The sequence below is a fragment of the Choloepus didactylus genome, chromosome 15 (genome assembly GCF_015220235.1).
Source record: "Choloepus didactylus isolate mChoDid1 chromosome 15, mChoDid1.pri, whole genome shotgun sequence".
Taxonomy (NCBI): Eukaryota; Metazoa; Chordata; class Mammalia; order Pilosa; family Megalonychidae; genus Choloepus; species Choloepus didactylus.
The window spans coordinates 63,366,802-63,388,591 of NC_051321.1; the positions used below are offsets into that span (position 1 = coordinate 63,366,802).

At 34.4% G+C, this 21,790-nt stretch overlaps 1 protein-coding gene across 4 annotated transcripts in view; it reads right to left on the reverse strand.

Annotated features, from left to right (window-relative positions):
* CTNNA3 (catenin alpha 3) overlaps positions 1-21,790 on the reverse strand; it is a 1,946,492-nt gene that overhangs the window by 743,870 nt on the left and 1,180,832 nt on the right. For all 4 annotated transcript variants that reach the window (XM_037805370.1, XM_037805369.1, XM_037805372.1 and 1 more), the window contains one exon: positions 7,267-7,359. In XM_037805370.1, coding sequence (XP_037661298.1) covers positions 7,267-7,359 — 93 coding nt within the window. The remainder of the gene's footprint in view (positions 1-7,266; positions 7,360-21,790) is intronic.

Below are 21,790 nucleotides of genomic sequence, written 5' to 3' on the forward strand. Positions count from 1 at the left end.
TTTACTTATATATTTATTCTTATTTTTATTTTTATTACTTTTTTTGGAGTAATGAAAATGTTCAAAAATTGTGGTAAATGCACAACTATATGATGATACTGTGTAAAACTGATTGTACACTTTGGAATGACTGTACTGTATGTGCCTATATCTTAATAAAATTGCAAGGAAAAAAAACAAAACAAAAAGGCATTAGAAGATCACAGGGTTGGGCATTAAGAGACTCCTATGCCGACATATCAACCAAGGCTTGTGCCCTCTACATAACAGTGCAATCAAGTGGTCACACATCTTGAGTTTAAGTCTCTGTGGTGTTATTAAACTCCAAATTCCTCCTTCCCAACAATGTCCAATTCCTCTTAGGATAGCTGTTAGAAAATTCTATATTGAGTTAAATTTAGAGAAAATCCCTATACTGAGTTAAATTTGTATCCTTCCAGCTTCTGCTCATGGGTTGTAGTTCTGCCCCTCAAGGCCCTTGACAAATCTTTCCCATCATAGCTCTTTAAAGAGTTGATGCCAATGATCATGTTTCTCCAAGCTTTATCCTTTCCTGGCTAAAAATTACCTGTTACTTTAATGATTTTTTTTATATGACATAATTTCAAGTCATGTCACTATTTCAGACATCCTCTAATAAATATGCTCCAAGTGACAATTCTTTTTTTAAAGTGTGACACCTGTAACTGGGCAAAGCAATTCAGTAGTAGTAGTAGTACTTCAGGCACAGTAATAACCAAGATGATTGAATTCATTAACCCTAGGTGGATTCAACTGTATTTAACAAACAAGTGTCACCCTATCAGTTCCTCCTTAGCCAGCGATTTTTCAGCCTGACTCACTCCAGAATCAATCCTGGATTTTTATTTTTTTTTTAATCAGCTGGATTTGTTGAGAATTTAATATTTGAATTGAATCCTTAAAGAAATAAAATGAAAAGTAAAAGTGCTCTTCCCTATTCTTCGTTCCCCAGTTTCACTTCATAGAAGTAACCATTACTAAAACTCTCATGCATGAAGATATATTGAGAAATTTTCTATGAATATATGAACATATTGCTCAAGTTATTTCCTCTTTTTACACAATGGGATCATGTCATACTCATCTGAAAGTTCATTTTTCACTTGTCTTGGCTATCTGTCATACCAAAACATATATAGAGCCAACTTATTACTTTAAACAGATTCTTAATGCCTTTACTGACAGATATTTAAGTTGATTCTAGTTTTCGATGTTACAGATAATGCTACATAGAAACCTTAGCTGTACACATGCACAAGTATATCATTATGTTTTATTTTAATATTGCCAAAGTGGAATTTAAGTATACACATGCATGGACACACACATACACGAAGACACAAAACTCACCTGCACTCCTGACTTACTAACTCAGCATTTCAGGGCAGAGAGCCTAAGCATATCATATCAAGTCTGAAAAATCATTTTGAAGTACAGAGGAGGTTGACAATTACTGTTTTAAACTTAATTCTCTGATGAAAACATATCATATTAGCTTTTCTGACAGCTATACTGTTTTATTAATTCATCTGAGATTACTATCACCTTAAACCTCCATGCCTTTAGGAGGGTATACTTTTGGTAACTCACATCTTTTCCAACCCTTACCTTTGCAATTGGCTTTTTGGTACCCAATATATATGGTTTATTTCTGTACCTATTATATTATATTTGGCTGGTTAGATTTAATCTGTATTCTAGAATATCCTGATCCTTTGGGACCCAATTCTTTCAGCAAATATATTTCTTTTATCTTCTTATTTTTAACTTCAAAATTTGAAAAGGGTTATTCTATAATTTTATCCAAATCATTCGTAAAGCACTGAAATGGTACAGTGTTTCACACTTGGTTGGCAACTATTCCTTAATTAGCCTTTTTAATGATTTTTTTCCATCAGTTACAATTCAAACTAATTACAATGTCATATTTATTATATTCTCAAAAAGAAGACATGCTATGTTAAGAAAAGTATCATAAAAGATGTTACCAAAAGCCTCACTGACCTCTATGAATACAGAATGATTTAAGTAATGACTATATGTAGTGAATAAGGAAGACCACATCATTGCCTTCATGAATTTTATGTGTGAATGTGGAAATATACACAAGAAATTTAAATAAATTAAAATAAAATATGGTTTAAGATTGTAATATGTGCTCTAAATAAAGATGGGACCATAATAGGGCATAACTTGTGGGAGGGTGTGATTTAGAGAGGTGGATCTCTGAAGAGATTTTATTTGAGCTGAGGCATCATAAATTCATCATAAAAAGGAGCTATCTATATAACTATATAGGAAAAGAGCACTGGGAGGTTAACAAGTACAAAGTCCCTCAGGTGGGAAGACAATGATTATTGTGCTTTAGAAAAAGAAACATCAATGTGTAGATAACTAATGAACTAAAGGGAACATAATATGAGTTGGGATTGGCAGCTAGGCAGTAGGATGACAATATAGGTCTGATTAACTGCAAAGTATAGTTTCAATTTTACTGTAAAAAGCTAAGGAAAACATTCATTTTGAAAAGCATCTTTATCAATTTACTTCAGTTTATATGTGATAGTGAATTAGAAGGGTATGAATGTCAGCATGGAAGGCATACAGGATGCTATTTCTGTACTACAAAATAGAGATGATAGTGGCATAGGCTAAGAGTTGAGAGACAAGATGGAGAGAAGTATACAGATTCAAGATAGATATTTTTCGTGAAACTGATTTGCTAGTGGAATAGATAGGAAAAGGTAGTCATTAGAATATAAGCTCCACAAGGGCAGATATTTTTTTCTGTTGTTTGTTTTCTTTACTAATTTTTCCTCAGATACATAAAACAGTGCCTAGCACAGAGTAGATGTTCATAAATATTTACTGAATGACTATGTCATTAAGTAAAATTGGGAAGACTGAAGGAGAAGCAGGATGAGGTGAAGGTGGATGAATCAAGAGTTTCATTTTGGCTATACTAAGTTTTAGATGTCTTCTAGAAATTCATGTGAAGATGTCAAAGGTGAAACTAAATATCTGAGTCTGCTCTTTGTGAAGAGGTCTAGCCTGGAAAGAAAAATCTGGAAGCCATTGGAATATAGAAGATATTTAAAACCATGGAATTTTTTGAAGTAAATAATAAAGAAAGCATAGGTAGAGGAGATGAAAGAGAATTATGAACAAATTCTAAGACACTTAAATATTGTGAGGTCAGATTAATACAAGGAGAAACCAGAAAAGTTGACTGAGAAAAAGATGCTGGTATGTAAAGGGAAAACCAGGAAACTAAATTGTTGCAGAGATTAAGGTAAGAGAGTATATAAAGAAGAAGAAAATGATTGATAGATATAAATGCTGCTAGGAGATCAAAGAAAATGGTGTTATTATATTCACTGTATTTGGAAAAACGGAGGTATTTAGTGGCCTTAATAAGAATATTTAATTGATAAGGTAAACCAAATTGGAACAGCCTATAGAGCAAGTGGAACTGCAGTATATTAAAACAAAAGGGCAAAATCAAAACAAAAATACAATGAACTAGGAAGTCTCATCCCAGGACTGCAAAATAAATTGCCACTTTAACAGATGAAAGAGAAAAGTGATAGTTACCACCTCAACAGATAGAGAAAAGGCATATAGTGAAAGGCAATGCTTATTCAAGATAGAAACCCTTAGCATTCTAGGAATAGAAAACTTACTTCCTTCAATAATCTGTTTCTATCAAAACTTTCCACAATAATTTCAAAGTCAAACTTTGAAATTATCTCAGTTAAAGTCAGAATAAAACAGGGATGTCAGAATAAAACAGGGATGTCAGATATCACAATTTTTTAGCAATGTAATAGAGGTCCTAGATAATGCAATTAGATAGGGAAAAAATAGGTATGTTTTTCCTTTATCTTTGAAAATAAAATATTGTTTGCATAGAAAATAAAAGATATACAAACTATTAGAATTCATAATTCAGTAAAAACTATGCCTAAAAGATCAACATACAAAACTCAGGAATGTTATTAAACAGTAAAAATTTATACATATATATAAAGGTATTTATATTTCAATAACAACACAAACTATAAGATACCTTAGAATTAATTTGACAAAAGATGTATACAATTTAATTTATAGAGGAGGGATAAACAAAAACTAAACAGTTCCTGAAGACATTAAAAAAATCTGATTGTGGAGCTATACATAATCTGTTTTTCTATTTTTTTCTTTTTTATGATAGATTCAATATCTTAATGGAGTCATTGCTCCATTAAATAATCTAAAATTCAAAACATTTTCAATAGAAGTTCTTACATGTATTTCCATGGGACTTGACCAGTTGACACTAAAAGTTATATGAATTATCAAAAAGTCAAGAATAACAGTGATAATTTAAAGAGTGAAAAAAAGTTGAGCCTGTTTTCTTTGAAGATGTCAACATTTAGTGTAAGGCCATAGTTAAGACATTGCAAGACTGTTGCAGGGATAAAGAAATAGAATAATGGAATAGAATAGAGTCCAGAAACTTCAATAGTTTGAAAATTGTTTATCAATCTATATTTACATATAAAACATTGGTAAAAATTATATATATTTAATATGCATGTGTTATATATGTATATAAATATATAGGTACACAAATACATATAAAACAATGGAAACACTTGAAAAGTGTGTGTGTGTATGAAACAATGGTAACTTTTCAAATTAATAAGGAAAGGTTGTCTATTAATACATAATGGTGGCCCAAAAGTTAGCCCTGTTAAAAAAAAAAAAAAAAAAAAGATCCTTACTGCAGTTTATGCATACAAATAAATTCAGATAAAATAGAGACGTAAATGTTGAATAACAATACTTCAACATTTTTAGAAGATAATGTGGGCCACATGATATTGTTGTGCATAGAATTTCATATTAAGACACAAAACCACAAATCAAGGACAGTATAGGTGCTCAATAAATATTTATTGAAGAAATGAAAACAATGATCCATTTGTTTGCATTAAAATTTTAAGTCTTCATTGATTGAAATACTATTTAAAGAATTAAAAAGAAAGGCCCTAAGCAAGAGAAAATATTTTTAGCAAACCCAGGCAAATCGATTTAAAAACAAACAACTAAAACTTGGCAGTGGCTATCTACAATTCACAGAATTAGAATGTGAAATAGCGAATAAACATTTGAAAAAAATTGTTCTCACTAATGATGAAAGATATGCAAATTAAAATCAATGAGATACCATTTATCACTCTTTTCAGATTGAAAAGGAATTTTAAAAAGTGACAGCATCAAGTGTTGTCCATAATGTGGAAAAATGATAACTCATTGACCATTGATGGGAGTATACTAGACTCAACCACTTCAGAGAATTTGTTGTAGTTTTCTGTTTCTCATGGGATCTCATGGAAAACTGACATAAATTGGGAGATCTCAGTTGCACATACTCGGGATTCTTTTTTTCTAGTCAGTTCCTACTTGTTAATCACCAGTAACTCCAAAGAAGCAGTTTCTTTGCTTCCTACTTCTTCTAAGATAAGTTAAGATCACCTTATGTGATTCCTAATACATTGGTTCAAGACTACTGGTCACCAAGAAGTAATTCCCCAAAAATATGCTGCCTTTCATATTTTAAGAAACCCCTGAATTACTGACAAGAAAACAGCATTTCTTGACAGTTCTCAAACACATGCCCTCTTTAAATAAAGGGAAAAATCATTCTTTTCATATCATTCGATGCCTTCTTTCAATAAAAGGAAAAATAGCTATTTTCATAACATTTGAAATTTCAAAATAAATAATGTCTAAAATAAATCAAATCAGTTGGACAAAGCACGTCGTTGATTTCAAACTACCTTGTTCCCACATGCAATTCTGGTATGGTCCTTTAGTGGAAGCTACCCTTTCCCTCTACTGCCAGGCTTTTATGAACATCACAATTACTGTATGAACAGGGGTGTATTGTGTATTCATGTGAATAAGGAAAGTTATCTTGTCCAAAAGATTCTCTCGTGTATGGTTAATAAAAAAACAAAACAGCTGAGCAATCAGTTAAGATAACCTAATTCTCCATTTACTATTATAGAATCATATTTGAAAACAAGTTTTTACTATTTTACTCTGGTAAAATATAATATGATATTATTTATTATCTCTTGTCAGAAAATGTTCCTATCAAGTATTCCAAAGCAAAAAACATCAAAAGAAATGGATTATATTGTTTTAGGTAGCAAAAATTAACTAACTAAATAAACAAACAAACACATAAATATCTTTATGATATTTAGTTTCTCTAGACCTCAGTTTGCACGTCTGTAGAATAAGGGTACTTAACTAGATAATCTCTAGGATCCTTTTGAGTGGTAATTGTAATGGCAAAAATTAAGTTATATCTGGTACTTCATCATTTTGCCTGGCTTAGTTGTAAGTCCCCTTTTGGTTAATACCCCAGTAGCCCTGCTCTGGGCATTACCACGACTAGCAAGGGAAGCCCCTCTATATGGTTTGGATGATAAGAGCTACCCCTAACTTCCCCAAATGGCCCTGCCACTTTTTCTCTGAGCGGGCCTTGCCGCTTCTGCTTTTCACACCATATAGTTTGAAACTTCCAATCCCCATTATCTGTGGGAAAGTCCTGCCCCACCCCTCTGGGTCACAATAAAGGCAAGAGCCTGGGACCCACATGTGCTTCTTTGACCCCATCTCCACAGACCCTCACAGGAACCTAGTTTAGGTAAGCCCGGGGCTTCTCCACTGCCCTCATTCTCCTCTCCCCAGTATAAGGTCTTTGATGCATTCTTGGCTGGCTGGCTATCTGCATGTGCATCTCATCACCCAAAGAGCATTCACATAACATCCAAACAATAATATTCTAGGATTTGCAAAAGAGACTGGATTATTTTTTTCCTTAGAGGTCTTAAAGAACAAGTTCCTTTTCCTTCTTTCCTGGACTAGAAATGAAAGGAATTAGCAAACTAGAATAATGCATAAGAACATTTAATTATCATGATTTAGTGTATCAATTTTCAAGAGTTCTTGAAAATTTTCAGACAACCAGAAAAGTTCAATTAGAACTAACATCACATCTTTCAGAACTATCTGAAAAATACATGGAAACCAGGTGATTAGTAAAAAATAAATTGCGTGACCTTAGGATAATTCTGTCACAAAAAACAAACATTTTAACATATTTCCGTATGTATAAAAGTATGCAGCATTATATGTAATTTTATAATTATTTTAATGATAGAGACAGTAATTTAGTTATCTTACCTGTGGGCACAAGGTTTCCAGGTGATTGGCTGCCATTTTGACAACTTTAATTCCATCTTCATTTGTTGACATGGAACAAGCAAGGTTTGCCACCTTAAATACAATCCAAAATAATTGAAATCATTTCAGATTATTTCAAGGAAATACAAAAAAAAAAAAAAAAGAAAGAAAAAGAAAATATCTTAAATTCATTACAAATTCATTGAAAATCTCAGTGACAACAGTGTTCTCATAAATGTCACTGGAATCTGTTTTATGGAAGTATTCAGAGAATCTATTAAAACAAATAGTAACAAAAGGCCCTAGAGAATTGTTTTAAAAAAAAAAAGGGAAGACTAGTGACTGAATCAGTAAAATCTACAGTCTCCTGGTATCAACATCTAACACATAATAAGAAGCCAACTATTAAGGCTTCTTATGGGACTGAAAAAAAAACAATGTTTATCTATGGATTGAATGCTAAGAGATTCTTGGAATCTTGTAAGATTGTGGTTTATTTTAAGTATGTAATTGGTTTATTATTTTGCAGAGGTCTATTACGCCTACTTAAGGTGCATTAAGCATGACTGTATCTTTATTAATGTTTTATTCAGCATCAAATATACTACAAATGCAAGATAATAAATTATTGATTTTCTATTACGGCTTTATGGGCACTAATTGACACCCCAGCAGTTGATATGATTCAAACATCAGTGACACTTAAAATTCTATATATTATTGCTTTTGAAGCTTACATTCTCTTCCAGTGACATGGATACTCTTTTAAATAATTACCTTTATGTCCATTTCCTAACTCCAATATTTACAAATACATCATTTATATCATGAAAGAGTCATGAGGAAGATGTGGAATTCTATAGCATGCTGAGTTTTTGTGTACAGAGGCAGTGTTTTCTCTGATCTACAAAATACATCATTTTCACTGCAAGGAGAGTATTTATCTTAACAATCGTTTTCCTAGCTTTTCTAATGCCTCTTGTAATTATTACATAGTTTAACACATACCAGTTTTCACTGCCTAAATTCAAAAAACATTCTGATATGGAGAAACTGCATATTAGCTATATGTAATGGAAGTGAATAACAAACATATCTTTGAATCACTATTTTAAGAGCACCACAATTGTTACTTAAATAGATTTATAGCCTTTGTTTTCCTATAGTATTACTTTTAATATGCCAATAGTGTAACAATTGGTTTGCATTTATATATAATGAAATAATAGTCATACATTATTTAACTTTGGAAGTGCATTGTTCATTTTATTAATACACATAGAAATGGCTTATTTGAAAAGGTCTTTTGTTGGTTTGAAGGTCACAATGCCTCAACTTTCAAATCTGGCAATAATTAGCATGTTTATGAATTATTTGAAAAGGGCAGTAGTTTCTGTGCCCCTCTCTCCACCTCCAACAACTCATTGATAGAAAATGAAACTCAGTAGTCTACTTTAATGTCATATTATTTGTGCTGCACTTGCAGAAAATGTCTACCTGTGAATTTGACCACTGCTTGTTTTATGTAAGAAAGTAAATAAATAAAAATTGTTGGTAAAATCAGAAGAATACTAGTTAACAAAAAGTTTAAGTATTACAAAACAGTAACCACGTAGCATTCTTTTACTTATTTATTTTAAAATGCATCATCTTTCTTTATTCAGTCCCCTTTAAAGATAGGCATTCTTATTCTGGACATTTCCTGGGCACTATATTTATTAAAAACCAGTCAAGTGACTAACAACACACAGCTCCTGTTACATTAACAAACTTAATTTTTACAAAACCCTCAAATAGAAAATACAACACAACTAAAAGTTTCCTACTCAATTAAAATCAGCTAATTCCCTGGCTCCACTTTTTCAGTCCCTCTATATACCTGAACTCCTTACCAAAACTGTACATGGCAGGTAAAATTCTAAGTAATCAAGTACTATGTCCAGATTATGACATTTTGAGCTTGAGTTATATGTTATACAAACAAGGTCGATTTTATAAGACAGCTCGTATCCTATGATAAAATAGAAAAATTAAGAATAGAAATAAAATCTCTTTACCTTTTTAGTTTGATTGATTTGTGACATATTTTCTAAAATCACATACAATGTGTGAATGAAAAGTCAAGTATCTCCTGAAACAATTATTCCTAAATTCTGTGTAGCTTTTAGGCAATCAAATATGTTCCCAAGCACAGCATGAAAGAAATTCTCCTACTGGTCAGAGAAAGCAGCTTGCAAAACAAACCTTATTGTAAAATGTTTTGAGATATTTGGACATCTGACATCGTTTCCGAACACAATTTTGAAGACGTTTCAAACATCTATGTAAAATTTCATTATTCAAGAGATCTTTGTGAAAAGTTTCTGCCCACCAAGAAAAAGAGGGAGCCAAACAGACCTGGGTTTGAGCCTGATTAATACAATCTGTAAACTCCCTGATCCTGGACAAGATGTTAAGTTCTCTAAGCCTATTTCATCGCCTTTAAAATGGGTATAATAATGGAGAGGGCCTGGTACCTGATATTCCTCACCATGTATAAATTTCCTTCCAGCTCATCTCCCTCTGTACTAATAGGAAAAAAAAAGAGTATTCACTATCTCATGTGTTTGTAGAATTAAAGCCTTTGAGACTGAAGAGATTTAACAGGTTGTCCAACCCCAAACCACAAACTCAAATGCTTTCAGAGGCCACAGAGGTCATACAAACATAACTCTTGACGGACCTCAGTCACTGGGCAGAGAGGTGAGTCCAAGACAAACGTGGATGTGTATATGCTACACAAAGGAGTTAAAACTCATTAAAACTAGACAGAATGAAAGAAAGAAATCACTGCTTTGGTAAAACTGTCTATTGGCTTACTTTAATTCATAAGTCACAAGTTTGTAGTCTCTGACTCCAATCCTCTAATCTTCTATCATATAGATAGGCAAACAAAGTCTAGAAAGGATTAAAAAAAACAAAAACAAAAACAAAAACATATTACTACCAATAACAGGAAGACTGTTAACCAGGGATTCTTGTGTGCTCCTTATGCTACTGTGAATTAAAGTACTGACAGAGGATCCTTCATTGATATGATTGATCAAACTTTTTAATGACATTGTGATGTATCTTAGATCAAGTCCAAGAAAAGCAGAGTCTAAACTATCCTAAATAAAGGGATCAAAAACACTGAGGTAAATTTATATATTTATTTTAAAAAATGAAATGTTCTTTCATTTTTGCAGAAGATAATAATATGTTCTAAAAGTCATTGATGGTGTGACATCATCAACATGGCAATGTAAATAGCTACTGAAACTTCTCTTCAGAGATTCAATGAAACAAAAGGACAATTCTGAGTTGTTTCAAACTCTGAAGGAGGATATAGACTGGACAAGGACACTGCAGATGCTGAATTGAAGAAAGAGAAGAAATATCAGGTAGGAATCTTCTGACCCAGACCAGCTGATCCTCTCACTTGGTCTCAGTATAGAAAAGGCACAGAATCAGATGGGACCCCTCCCATCAGGGACACAGATTTTAAAAGCTCTTACAACAGTGAGACATACCCCCACTGTTTCAAGACCCAGGGGACAGGGAAGGACATTTCAAGGCCCAGGTCAGTGAGGGAAAAAAGACTGAGAAAACAAGGGTGGAGACTGCGTTTCCAGCCCTGGGTCTGAAACTCCTTCCCCCACCTTTGAGGGAAGATGCAGCTGGTGGATGTTTCCTTGCCTGGGGGTTGCCTGGAGTACTGGGTCAGCTGAGGGAGTACTCTGCCACAGGTGGAGTTCCACAATGAGCCATATTTTGGCCAGCAAAGTGAGGACATAGGAATCCCACAGTCTCAGCTCACCTGTGTAGACACAGCCTGTGCTTGGAGGCAAAGCAGCCTCTGAGGACTATTAAGTTACCAAACAGCACCATCTGCTGGACAGTCCAGAAAATGCAAGGGAATAGAATAACTTAAAAAGATGCTTCATACTCTTTATTAGGACCATAGCAGCTGGTCTACATGCCAGGCACAGACACCCAGCCCTGTTTTGGCTGAGAAATACAGACAGCCCCACTGTTAAAGCAGGGCTCTAGAACAAACCCAGATTTTGGGGGAAAATGGGGCAGAGCCAATCTGATGTGTGGCCAGCAAGAGAAACAAAGAGATATACAGATCAAAGAAAACAAGAAAACCCAAGGAAAAAGAGAGAAAACAACCCCAGAATAAACTAATCAAGAAAATCAGATGCCTAGACAGCAAAAGTCAGGAGCCACACTAGGAAACACAAAGATATGGCCCAGTCAAAGGATAAAACTAACACCTCAACTGAGATTCAGAGTTGAAACAACTAATTAAAGATGTTCAAACAAACCTAAATAAAATCAGGAAGTTGAAGGAAAATGTGACAAAAGAGATGAAGGCTATAAAGAAGACACTCGGTGACCATAAGGAAGAATTCATAATTTGAAAAATGAAATGGCAGAATTTATGGGTTTGACGGGCACAATGAAAGAGATGAAAAACACAATGGAGACATACAACAGCAGACTTGGAGAGGAAGCAAAAAGGATTACTGAACTAGAGGACAGATCATCTGAAATCCTACACACAAAAGAACAGATAGGGAAACGAATGGACAAATATGAGCAGGGGCTCAGGGAAATGAATGACAACATGAAGCACAGAAATATATGTGTTATAGGTGTCCTAGAAGGAAAAGAGAAGGAAAAGGGACAGAAAGAATAATAGAGGAAATAATCAGAAAATTTCCCAACTCTTATGAAAGACATAAGATTACAGGTCCAAGAAGCACAGCGTACCCCAAACAGAATTGATCCAAATAGACCTATCCAAGACACTTACTAATCAGATTGTCAAATGTCAAAGACAAAGAGAGAATTCTGAAAGCAGCAAGAGAAAAGCAATCCATTGAATACAAGGGAAGCTCAATAAGATTAAGTGTGGATTTCTCAGTAGAAACCATGGAGGTGAGAAGGCAGTGGTATGATATATTCAAGATACTGAAAGAATAAAACTGCTGATCAAAAATCCTATATCTGGCAAAAGCGTCCTTCAAAAATGAAGAGTTTAAAATATTTACAGATAAACAGACACTGAGAGAGTTTATGAACAGGAAGCCTCCTCTATAAGAAATACTAAAGGGAGTGCTACAGACAGAAGGAAAAGACAGGAGAGAGAGGTTTGGAGAAGAGTGTAGAAATGAAGATACTATGAGAAAGAAAGAGGTAAAGATCGGGTATTTGATGCTGCAGCAGTACAGAATGTTCAACAGGATTGTCTGTACAGATTCAAAAATGGATAGCACAATACTGGGTGATGGTGGCACAATATTATAAGTACACTGAACAAAGATGACTGTGAGTATGGTTGAAAGAGGAAGTTTAGGGGCATGTAGGACACCAGAAGGAAAGACAGAAGATTATTACTGGGATGGTATAACTTAGTGAAATCTAGAATGGTGTATGCTCATGATTAAATGTATAAATACAAGAGTGTTTTTAAATGAGAGAAAATAAATGAATGTCAACTTTGCAAGGTGTTGAAAATGGGACAGTATTGGGGAAAGATACAGTCAATGCAAACTTGAGTCTATGCAAACTTGAGTCTACAGTTAACAGTAACATTGTAATATGCTTCCATTAATTATAACAAAGGCAATATACCAAAGCTAAATGTCTATAAGAGGGGGATACAAGGGAGGGGTATGGGATTCTTGGCAATGGTATTGTAGTCTGAGTTTTTTAAGGTATTTTATTTTAATTTTATTCTTTTTTTTCTTTTTTAGTCATCATTTTTTCTCATTTTCTTTTTTCTTTTTTTTTTTTTTTTCCTTTTTTCACCTCTTCCTCTTTCTTTGTGGAAGAAGTGGAAATCTCATATGGATAGTTGTGGTGAATGCATAACTATGTGATTACACAGGGAAACATTAATTGTTTACTTAGGAGGGAATGTATGGTGTGTGAATAAAACTGTTTAAAAAATAAACAGAAGGATACAAGTGCTGGACAAAATGTGGAGAGAGGGATGTACCTAATCATTGTTGGTGGTGAAGTAGAATGGTGCAGACCATCTGGAGGGCAGTGTGGTGGTTCCACAGGAAGCTAAGCATGGGGTTGCCATATGGTCCTACAACACTGCTATTGGTTATATACTTGGAAGAACTGAAAAGAGGGACATGAATGGATATTTGCACAGTGGGGTTTATGGTGGCAGTATTCACAATTCATAGTGAATGGAGGTGGTCTAAGGGTTCATCAACTGATGAACCGAATGGCTAACTGTAGTGTATGCATACAATGGAATATTGAGCTGCTACAAGAAGGAATGAAACTGTGAGGTGTGCAACAAGGTGAATGGACATTGAGGACAGTATGTTGAGTGAAATAAACCAGAAATGAAAAGACAAACATTATAATGCCTCACTAACATGGGCTAACTATAATGTGCACACTTTGAGAATTGAATCTGACAGCATAGGTTATCAGGGGAAGCCTTATTGTAAAAAAAAAAAATTCCTAGTTATAATGGCTATTTCTAAATTCCAAGATGCTCAGGGTTTTTTTTTTGTTTTGTTTTTGTTTGTTTGTTTGTTTGTTTTTTGTTATAATCTGTTGGTCCCTGGGACTCTGGGTATCTGTGTGACACCTGAGACTCATAGCCAGAGTCAGGCAGCTATGAGTGTCAGCATCACCCCATACAGCAAATGTTAAAGAGTCTGAAAAAAAGAGATCAGAATTTAATTAGAGATACGATGAACTGGACTTTGTTAGGACTAAGGTAAATCAGACTGAAGGGTAAAAGACGATATTGACAATATTTTAAAACCAACTTTTGTGCAAGACCAAAAAGAAGAGATGTTTATTTGGTGCAAAATCTACATTTTTTTGGTATCACATTATATAATTTAACTTGTATGGTCAGTTTATTCAACCACCATAATTACATGGAACTTTGAATAGGAAGTGAGATCTGGTTGGTTTGTACGGGTTCGTGTGAAGCCCTGACACATCCCAGAGTAATTTGGGCAAAGAATAAAAATGTATTTGCAAAGCCCCCTTGAGGGACTAGGGCAAAATATGGAAATATTAAACTTCCCCACCTGGAATTACTAATATTTTCAAAAGCATTGGGAATAAACAATTTAGAAAGCAAAGCCCTCTATCTTGGGACTTGCCCTTATGAAGCTTGTTACTGCAAAGGAGAGGCTAACATACTCATAATTGTGCCTAAGAGTAACCCCCAGATAACCTCTTTTATTGCCCAGATACAGCCTCTGTCTCTAAGCCAACTTGGCAGGTAAATTCACTGCCCTCCCCCCTACATGGGACATGACTCCCAGGGGCGTAAATCTCCCTGGCAATGTGGGACATGACTCATAGGGATGAGCTTGGCCCTGGAATCATGGGATTGAGAAAGTCTTCTTGTTCCAAAAGGGGGAAGAGAAATGAAACAAAATAAATTTTCAGTGGCTGAGAGATTTTAAATGGACTCTAGAGGTCATTCTAGAGGTTCTTCTTATGCATTATATAGATATTCCTTTTTAGCTAGAAGGAAATACCTGAAACCTTGATTCTTGAAAATGATTTTATAACCATATAGCTTACACTGTGTGACCGTGTGATTGTGAAAACCTTGTGGCTCCCACTCCCTTTATAGAGTGTATGGACTAATGAGTAGAAAAATGAGGACAAAAATGAATAATAGGGAGGGATAGAGGATATGGGGTATTTTGGGTGTTCTTTTTCACTTTAGTTTTTTTATTCTTTTTTGTGTGTGGTAATGAAAATGTTCAAAAATTGTGATGATGAATGCACAACTATATAGTGGTACTGTGAACAACTGATTGTATACTATGGATGATTGGTTTGTGAATATAGCTCAACAAAATTGAATTTAAAAAAGTCATTGATAATGCTATATCTAATAATCACAAATAACAAACAAACAAAAACCTTCAGACGGGAATACTTTGCCAGGTTGCTAAGAGATGGGTTAAGTTTGCCAATAGCACTAGTCTTTTAAACCTCTCCTCTTCTCACCAGTCATTGGGGCCTTCTAAGATGTATGTCCCATTCTAGGTCATTTAACCTTTAACCTTGATTGCACCAACTGCCCCATCTGGTCTGTTAAATACAAAATAAAACTAACTAAAAAATACTTGTAAACAGCAAAGCCTGTCCTGACAATTCCTGGATGAATTAACATTTATTATCATCCTGCTGATGTTTGTTCTCTTTGTCCTGGTTCCTAGTTGAAGTTCTATATCACAGTTTTGCATCATCCTGTCAGCTTTTCTATTTGCTAGAATTTGGGTCTTCTCTTTTGCTTGGCAAAGAACATGGTATCCCTCACTCCCCGACTTATAGTCTCAAGTGAGAAACTGCCTACTCTGGATTCTGGCCTTGTAGAACCTTGCCAGATAGGCTAGCTCTGTCCTTCATTGTCCATCAAGATCAGGGAGATCCCCATACTTGACCCGAAAGAATAACTCGCTAATAGTAGAGCCACAGATAGGAGTAAAGAAGATAACTGGGATTGGTAATGTTCTTAGTGACTCTTAAATCAATCTACCATTCTTTTGACTTAACTCTGTTTCTCCTCATTCCTTTTTCTGATCTGGTAAAGATATTACATTTTCAACCATAGCATGATAAATATTTTAAGATTCCAATATAAAATTTTATCTGAAATTTCAGTGGCACTAGTAGTCCTCTCACTCATAGTAGACAACTGACATGGTATCATTGCTAGGAACAAGTTCACTATTTGGACAGCTGTTCATCAAAAATCATTCCGTCTGTCACTAAGGAGTTCTTTTACAGATATTCACCGGTAATATGCTTTCTCAAGAACATGAAGCAAACTTTGATGTTTAGTGAGATTTCCATTGTCACACATTTACTGTTTATATAGTTAATTGTAACATCGGTAATCAAGTATCCTAGTTCTCAACAGCAGAGAAAATTCATAGCCTCATTCTCATTTATTTCCCTCTCTGGCAGATGGTCATGCAACTCCTGCATGAACACTTCCAGAGACAGAGAATTTACTATTTTGCAATGCAGCTCATTCCCACCGAGGGATAACACAAAGTTATAAAGTTATGCAAGTTATAAAGTTCTTCCTTATTAATTATGTGAAATCTTTCTCTCAACAACTTTCTTAGAGTGGTCATAAGTTCCAGATTGTCAAATATTTTCAATAACAGAAATAAGATTGGACCTCTAAAGACAATCTTTATCGGTAGCCCTCAATTTGAGGGATAAAAAAGATTGCGAGAATAATAGAATCACCAATAAATATGTGTTAGAAAGAAAAGTTCTGATCCTTATGCCAAGAGATCTGATACATTAAATATCTCCATGGGTAGGTGTTGGGGTAGAAAGTATGTATAATTAGATTTTATAAAGTTCCCCAGGTTATTCTGATACATCATCTCTTGCATAAATAACACTCAGATACACACTCAGACCTTGGTTGATTTTCATTTCTTTGGATAGACACTCCTTCCTGAAGAATAGTGAAAAGGGGGTAAAATCTATGAGAATTATGACCTGAATATTTATGGAAAATATTAGGAAGTCATATGAAAGCTTCATAATTAGAGCCACAAAATAATGACCTAATGTATCATCTAAGAATGTTAAGAAAAGTTTTAAAATCCTAATACCCAGAAAAATAAGATGACCAAGTATATGAGAAATTTGTGGCCTCTGACCCAAAATTCATTCTTCCTTCTAGTAATAATGCCATGATTTCCCTTTGGAGAACTACTCTCTCCTCCCTGATCCAGTGGTCTCTGGTCTTATAACTGTCATCATGGTTTTGAGTCCTCTACTGGCCCTAGCCTGGGCATATCCTGGAGCAGCTCTTGTTCCGGCCCCATTTAAGTCGTCTTTGTTGTAGACTTTGTGTGCACTACCATATGTCCTCCAATAAAATTGTTCTTTTTCTACTCAAATAAGCCAAAGACATTTTTTCTTGCTTGAAACCAAAGAATCCTAACTGATTATTAGTACTGAATTGCAAACTTACATACCGTGAATGTATTAATTTCAGATGGCTACTTTCAGCAAAATTAAATGCTGGTACTGCAGACTCATAATCATTTCAGTGGGAGACATGTTCTTTTCAAATTTTGCCTCTGGATTTAGGCACCTTAACTGTCTTAACGTCAGACAGAGGCAAACAGGGAAAGAGGTGTCCATTTCGGTTTCTGCACATATAGATAAATGTGTTCATATTTGACTTCTTTTCAAAATCTAACCTCTCAATGTCTTCTAGAACATTTTAATATTAGATACAAACGAATATCTAATTACTGAAAAAAATAATTTACCCTTTTTTAATTTATCCTTTTGCAAGCTGTCTGAAAACCACCCCCCATATTTCCTTTCAAAATTGTATCTATTTGTCAAGGCCTGGTTCAGATATTATCTCCTCTACAAGCCCTTCTCAGATGCCCAGAATAAAAAAGTATATCTCTCCTTTCTACCCTCCCACAATTATAGCACATACTTCATTCTTCCTTAGACTCATTTATGTATTAGTTAGATGGTGTGCTTCTCAAGGGTAAAGACAATTTCGTACTCAATTCTTTTATTTTACATCAAGCAAAGTACCCAGAAGATAGTAAGTATGCAGTCCATTTAAATAATAGTAATAATAATAAAAATAACATTTCATCTCTGTCCATCTGGAAACTGAACCATCATGAATAGAGATGATTGACTATTGTCCCTAAAATCAACACATTTCAATGAATTTTGTTTTAGAGTCTTAAGTACAATTTAATTTGTTTATTGGAAGCTGTGTCTTTCCTCTACCTCTTCTTTACTAAAAGAAAAAAAAGTCCCTAATTATCTACAATATAAGCATGCAGTTATACATATTTATTCTAGGTTACAAAGAAAAACAACTTAGACTTAATTAACCTGCATTGATTTCAGTCTGACTATGCATATGTTCATTGGGAACATAGATATGATGAATCTATAGCAAATATACAAATGAACACAGACAAGCCTTGCGTAAGTGCAGGAACAATCTAGCTGAAGTTAGTTCTTTATTTTTAACTTGATATTCCCAAAGTAGATGTGGGCTTCTTTCTGAATTTAGAAAAGGAATGAAGGTTCACAAGCTTATGAAGAAGCATGAAGTAGGAAAAGAGAAGTCCATGTCCCCTGGATACATTAGTAAATAACAAGATTATAAAGTCACTGGCCAAATCTGATACAAGGAACATGGAACACTGAAGCTCATTAGGTTGGTGGGAGACATCAAAAGTTGGGATGGATATTTGGTTTTGACTTGCCACTGAGGATATCTAAATATATATAATAAAGAGGTAGCTGAAAGTGTAGTTAGGAACACAGAGAAGGGGACTATGTTAGAGATATTAATTAGGAAGTCACTAACTTATCAATAGTAATTGGATGAAACTGTCTAGGGAGCAAATGATTTTAGAAGGGTATCTAAGGTGTCAATATTTATTAAGCAGTTAGAAGAAGGTAATACTACAATGAGTCTTAGAGTGGCCAGAGATAGAAGAGGTTACCTAAAATACTGTGATGTCATGGAATCTAGGAAAAGAGCTTCAAGAAGATGGTATCAAATATCAAATGGTGAGAGGTCAAATAAATGCATCCTGAGAATATTCACTGATTAAGCCACACAGAGGGCCATGATAATCATTCTTAGAGTGTTTGGGTGGCATAATGATGGTAAAAATAGGCTACAGTGAACAGAGAACAGTGTAGGGGATGAGGTAGCACCTTATGTCTCATGTACAAAGCAGAGATTGAGGGGCCTTCTGGATAGTACCCACTCTCATTACCATTCCCATCCAGTCCTTTTGATTTTGCCTCTCAAACATTTCCTGAATCTTCTACTTCCCTTCCTTTCAATGTCTGCTAGAACATTTTAATATTTAATATTAGTTACAAAAGAATATCTATATTTTTACTCTAGTAAAAATTACTATCAGTTTTAGTTTTAATGCTTGCCTCCAGTTTAAGTTTATATTCTCAGCCACTGTGCATCTCTACAATATATTCACCATACTGCTGCTGATGGATTTTTTTCAAATGCAAATTTGATTACAACATATCCTGTCCACCTATCACATCATCTTCCCTACAATGCCCTATGTGGTCAACCCAAGACTCATCATTCATAGTTCTTTTGCTTTCTTTCTATGCTGAAATTTTTTTCCTTCTTCCACAGAACCTCTACACCTATTGTCCTCTCTAGACTTGAATGCTCTCTTCCTTCTTCTCTGCCATTCCAACACCACTTTGACTTGGTTAACTTGTATCCATCACATCTCTGCTCAAAAGTAATTCCTTGGAAAGTTTTCCACAAACACTGCCCATCACTGAGACCTACACCTACCAAGTCAGGTTCTTACTTCAGAGCATTTTTCTCAATTTGTAATTATACATTCACTGGGTAGATTATTTCATTACTGTCCATCTCCCCTGCTTTATAAGTGAAGGACCTCCCCTGTGTTTGCTTATCATTGGGTTCTTAATGCCTAGGACGTGGCACATGGCAGCTAAACAAAAAATAGCTGCTCCGTGAACAAATAAACACATGAATGCCCAAATTAATATGCTTAAGAACGTATCATTCCTAAAGAAAGAAAGAAAAATAGAGTTTGGAGGGAGGAGACAGAAGCAAAATTTCAGGACAAATGAGACAGGATACTGAAATTTCCCTTTGGATTTGCAATATTACACAAAGGCTTAAACAGTTGGACTTCAAAGAAACATAACACGTTTTTCTTCTAATTTGGTCATCACATTTAACAAGGCTTGGGGGCGGGGACAGCTTCTTCCAAGTTTTACTTTTACTTAAGATATTAAATTGGGAACAACTGAATAGCTCCCAATTTAGCTTTTAATTAATTTATTTTTAATCAAGTAAAATAACTCTTCAAAGGGCCCAAGCTGGCTGCCAAATGCTGGTGAGTATGGCAGATGGAAAGAGACGCAGTAACTGCTGTAAACAAACCCAGAGGCTTTAGTTTCTCCTGCAGAATGTAACACATGATTTGCTTCCAGGAAAGCCCAGCTCAGAGGCCTGGCACCGAATCTGAGAAACACAGCATGGAGCTGTGATCTCCCAATGTTGGCACCCAAGTGACTTCTGGCTAAATGAGTGAGCCCTTCCCATTTCTCCTGGTGAAACTGATGCTCTGATATTCTTGATAGTAGCAAGAAAAGACCCTGTATTAAGAGTTGTGTAGAGTATTTAACTAATAGAATTGTGCTATAAAAGTGCCTTGCAAGGTTCAGGGAAACAATTTCATCAAGTAGTAAATACAGATCATGCAATTTTTATGTGATCAGGGAACTGCCTGGGAGATCAAGGAAGCCAAAGACAATGGAAGTAAATCTAAGAAGCATGATCTATTTAAGAAGCATGCGAAACAGAATACTTGCATCTATGAGCAAATTATAGCCATGGGGAGGTTCATTGCAACATTATTTGTAAAAGTGAAAAGAAATCTAAATATTTATCATCAGGGAATCAATGCAATTATGGAATACTAAGATTATGTAAAAAAGAGAAAAAAAACTTTCTTCTGACACAAATATCTCAAATATATAATCAGTGAAAAAAAAGTTGCAGAATGTATATGAAGTATGATACTATTTAAATAAAATTATGTACAATTATGCATAAATGCCACGATAGAAGAGCCAAAATACCAACTGTTTATAGGAGTTATAGATGGGAAGTGGGATTACTATTGCCATGAAGAGAAGTGTCTACTATTAACTATATTACTTTATATTGTCTGAAATTGTTCCAAGCATATTTTTCACTAAAGAGTTTTCTAATAAAATTGGTAATTGAAATAGTTCTGTGTATTGACATGTAAATTTGTCAATGCCAAGTAAAACAATGTATAGCTTGGACTCATTTACGAAGGTGCTAAGTTTATGTGTGTTTGTATGTGTGTATTTATAAAGTTGTGTATCTATAATGATATTCACCAAAATAGTAATTCTGGTTATCTCTCAGGCATGAGAATCAACATTCATTTTTCATACATTTAAAAGTTTGTAGTTTGGGTTTTTATAACGAGAATGAATCATTTTTATGACCAGAAAAAATAATATACAAGGATTTTCATTTTGAGGAGAATGAAACTCTCTATATCTATATGTGAACTTTTAATGCCAACGGGAAGGATCATATTAATCATACTTGCTTCACTGTAAATCCTGACAATCCAGAGCCATTTAAAAATGGGGTTTCAAAAAAAACACACATATAAACTGATTAAAAATAGATAAAAATGCTGCTAAGTAGAAAATAGTTTGCATTGCCTCAAAAGCTGTTCTATTTTAAAGCATGATTCACAGATAGTTTTGATAATTTATAATAAGAGAAATAAGTACTGGTCTTTATTTAATATAATGGGAAATATCAAATGAATTAAAAACTACTGACAACAAAATCAGACCACCCTACTGTGACCTTAATAACTAATTAAAATCCACCTTGGAATATTAA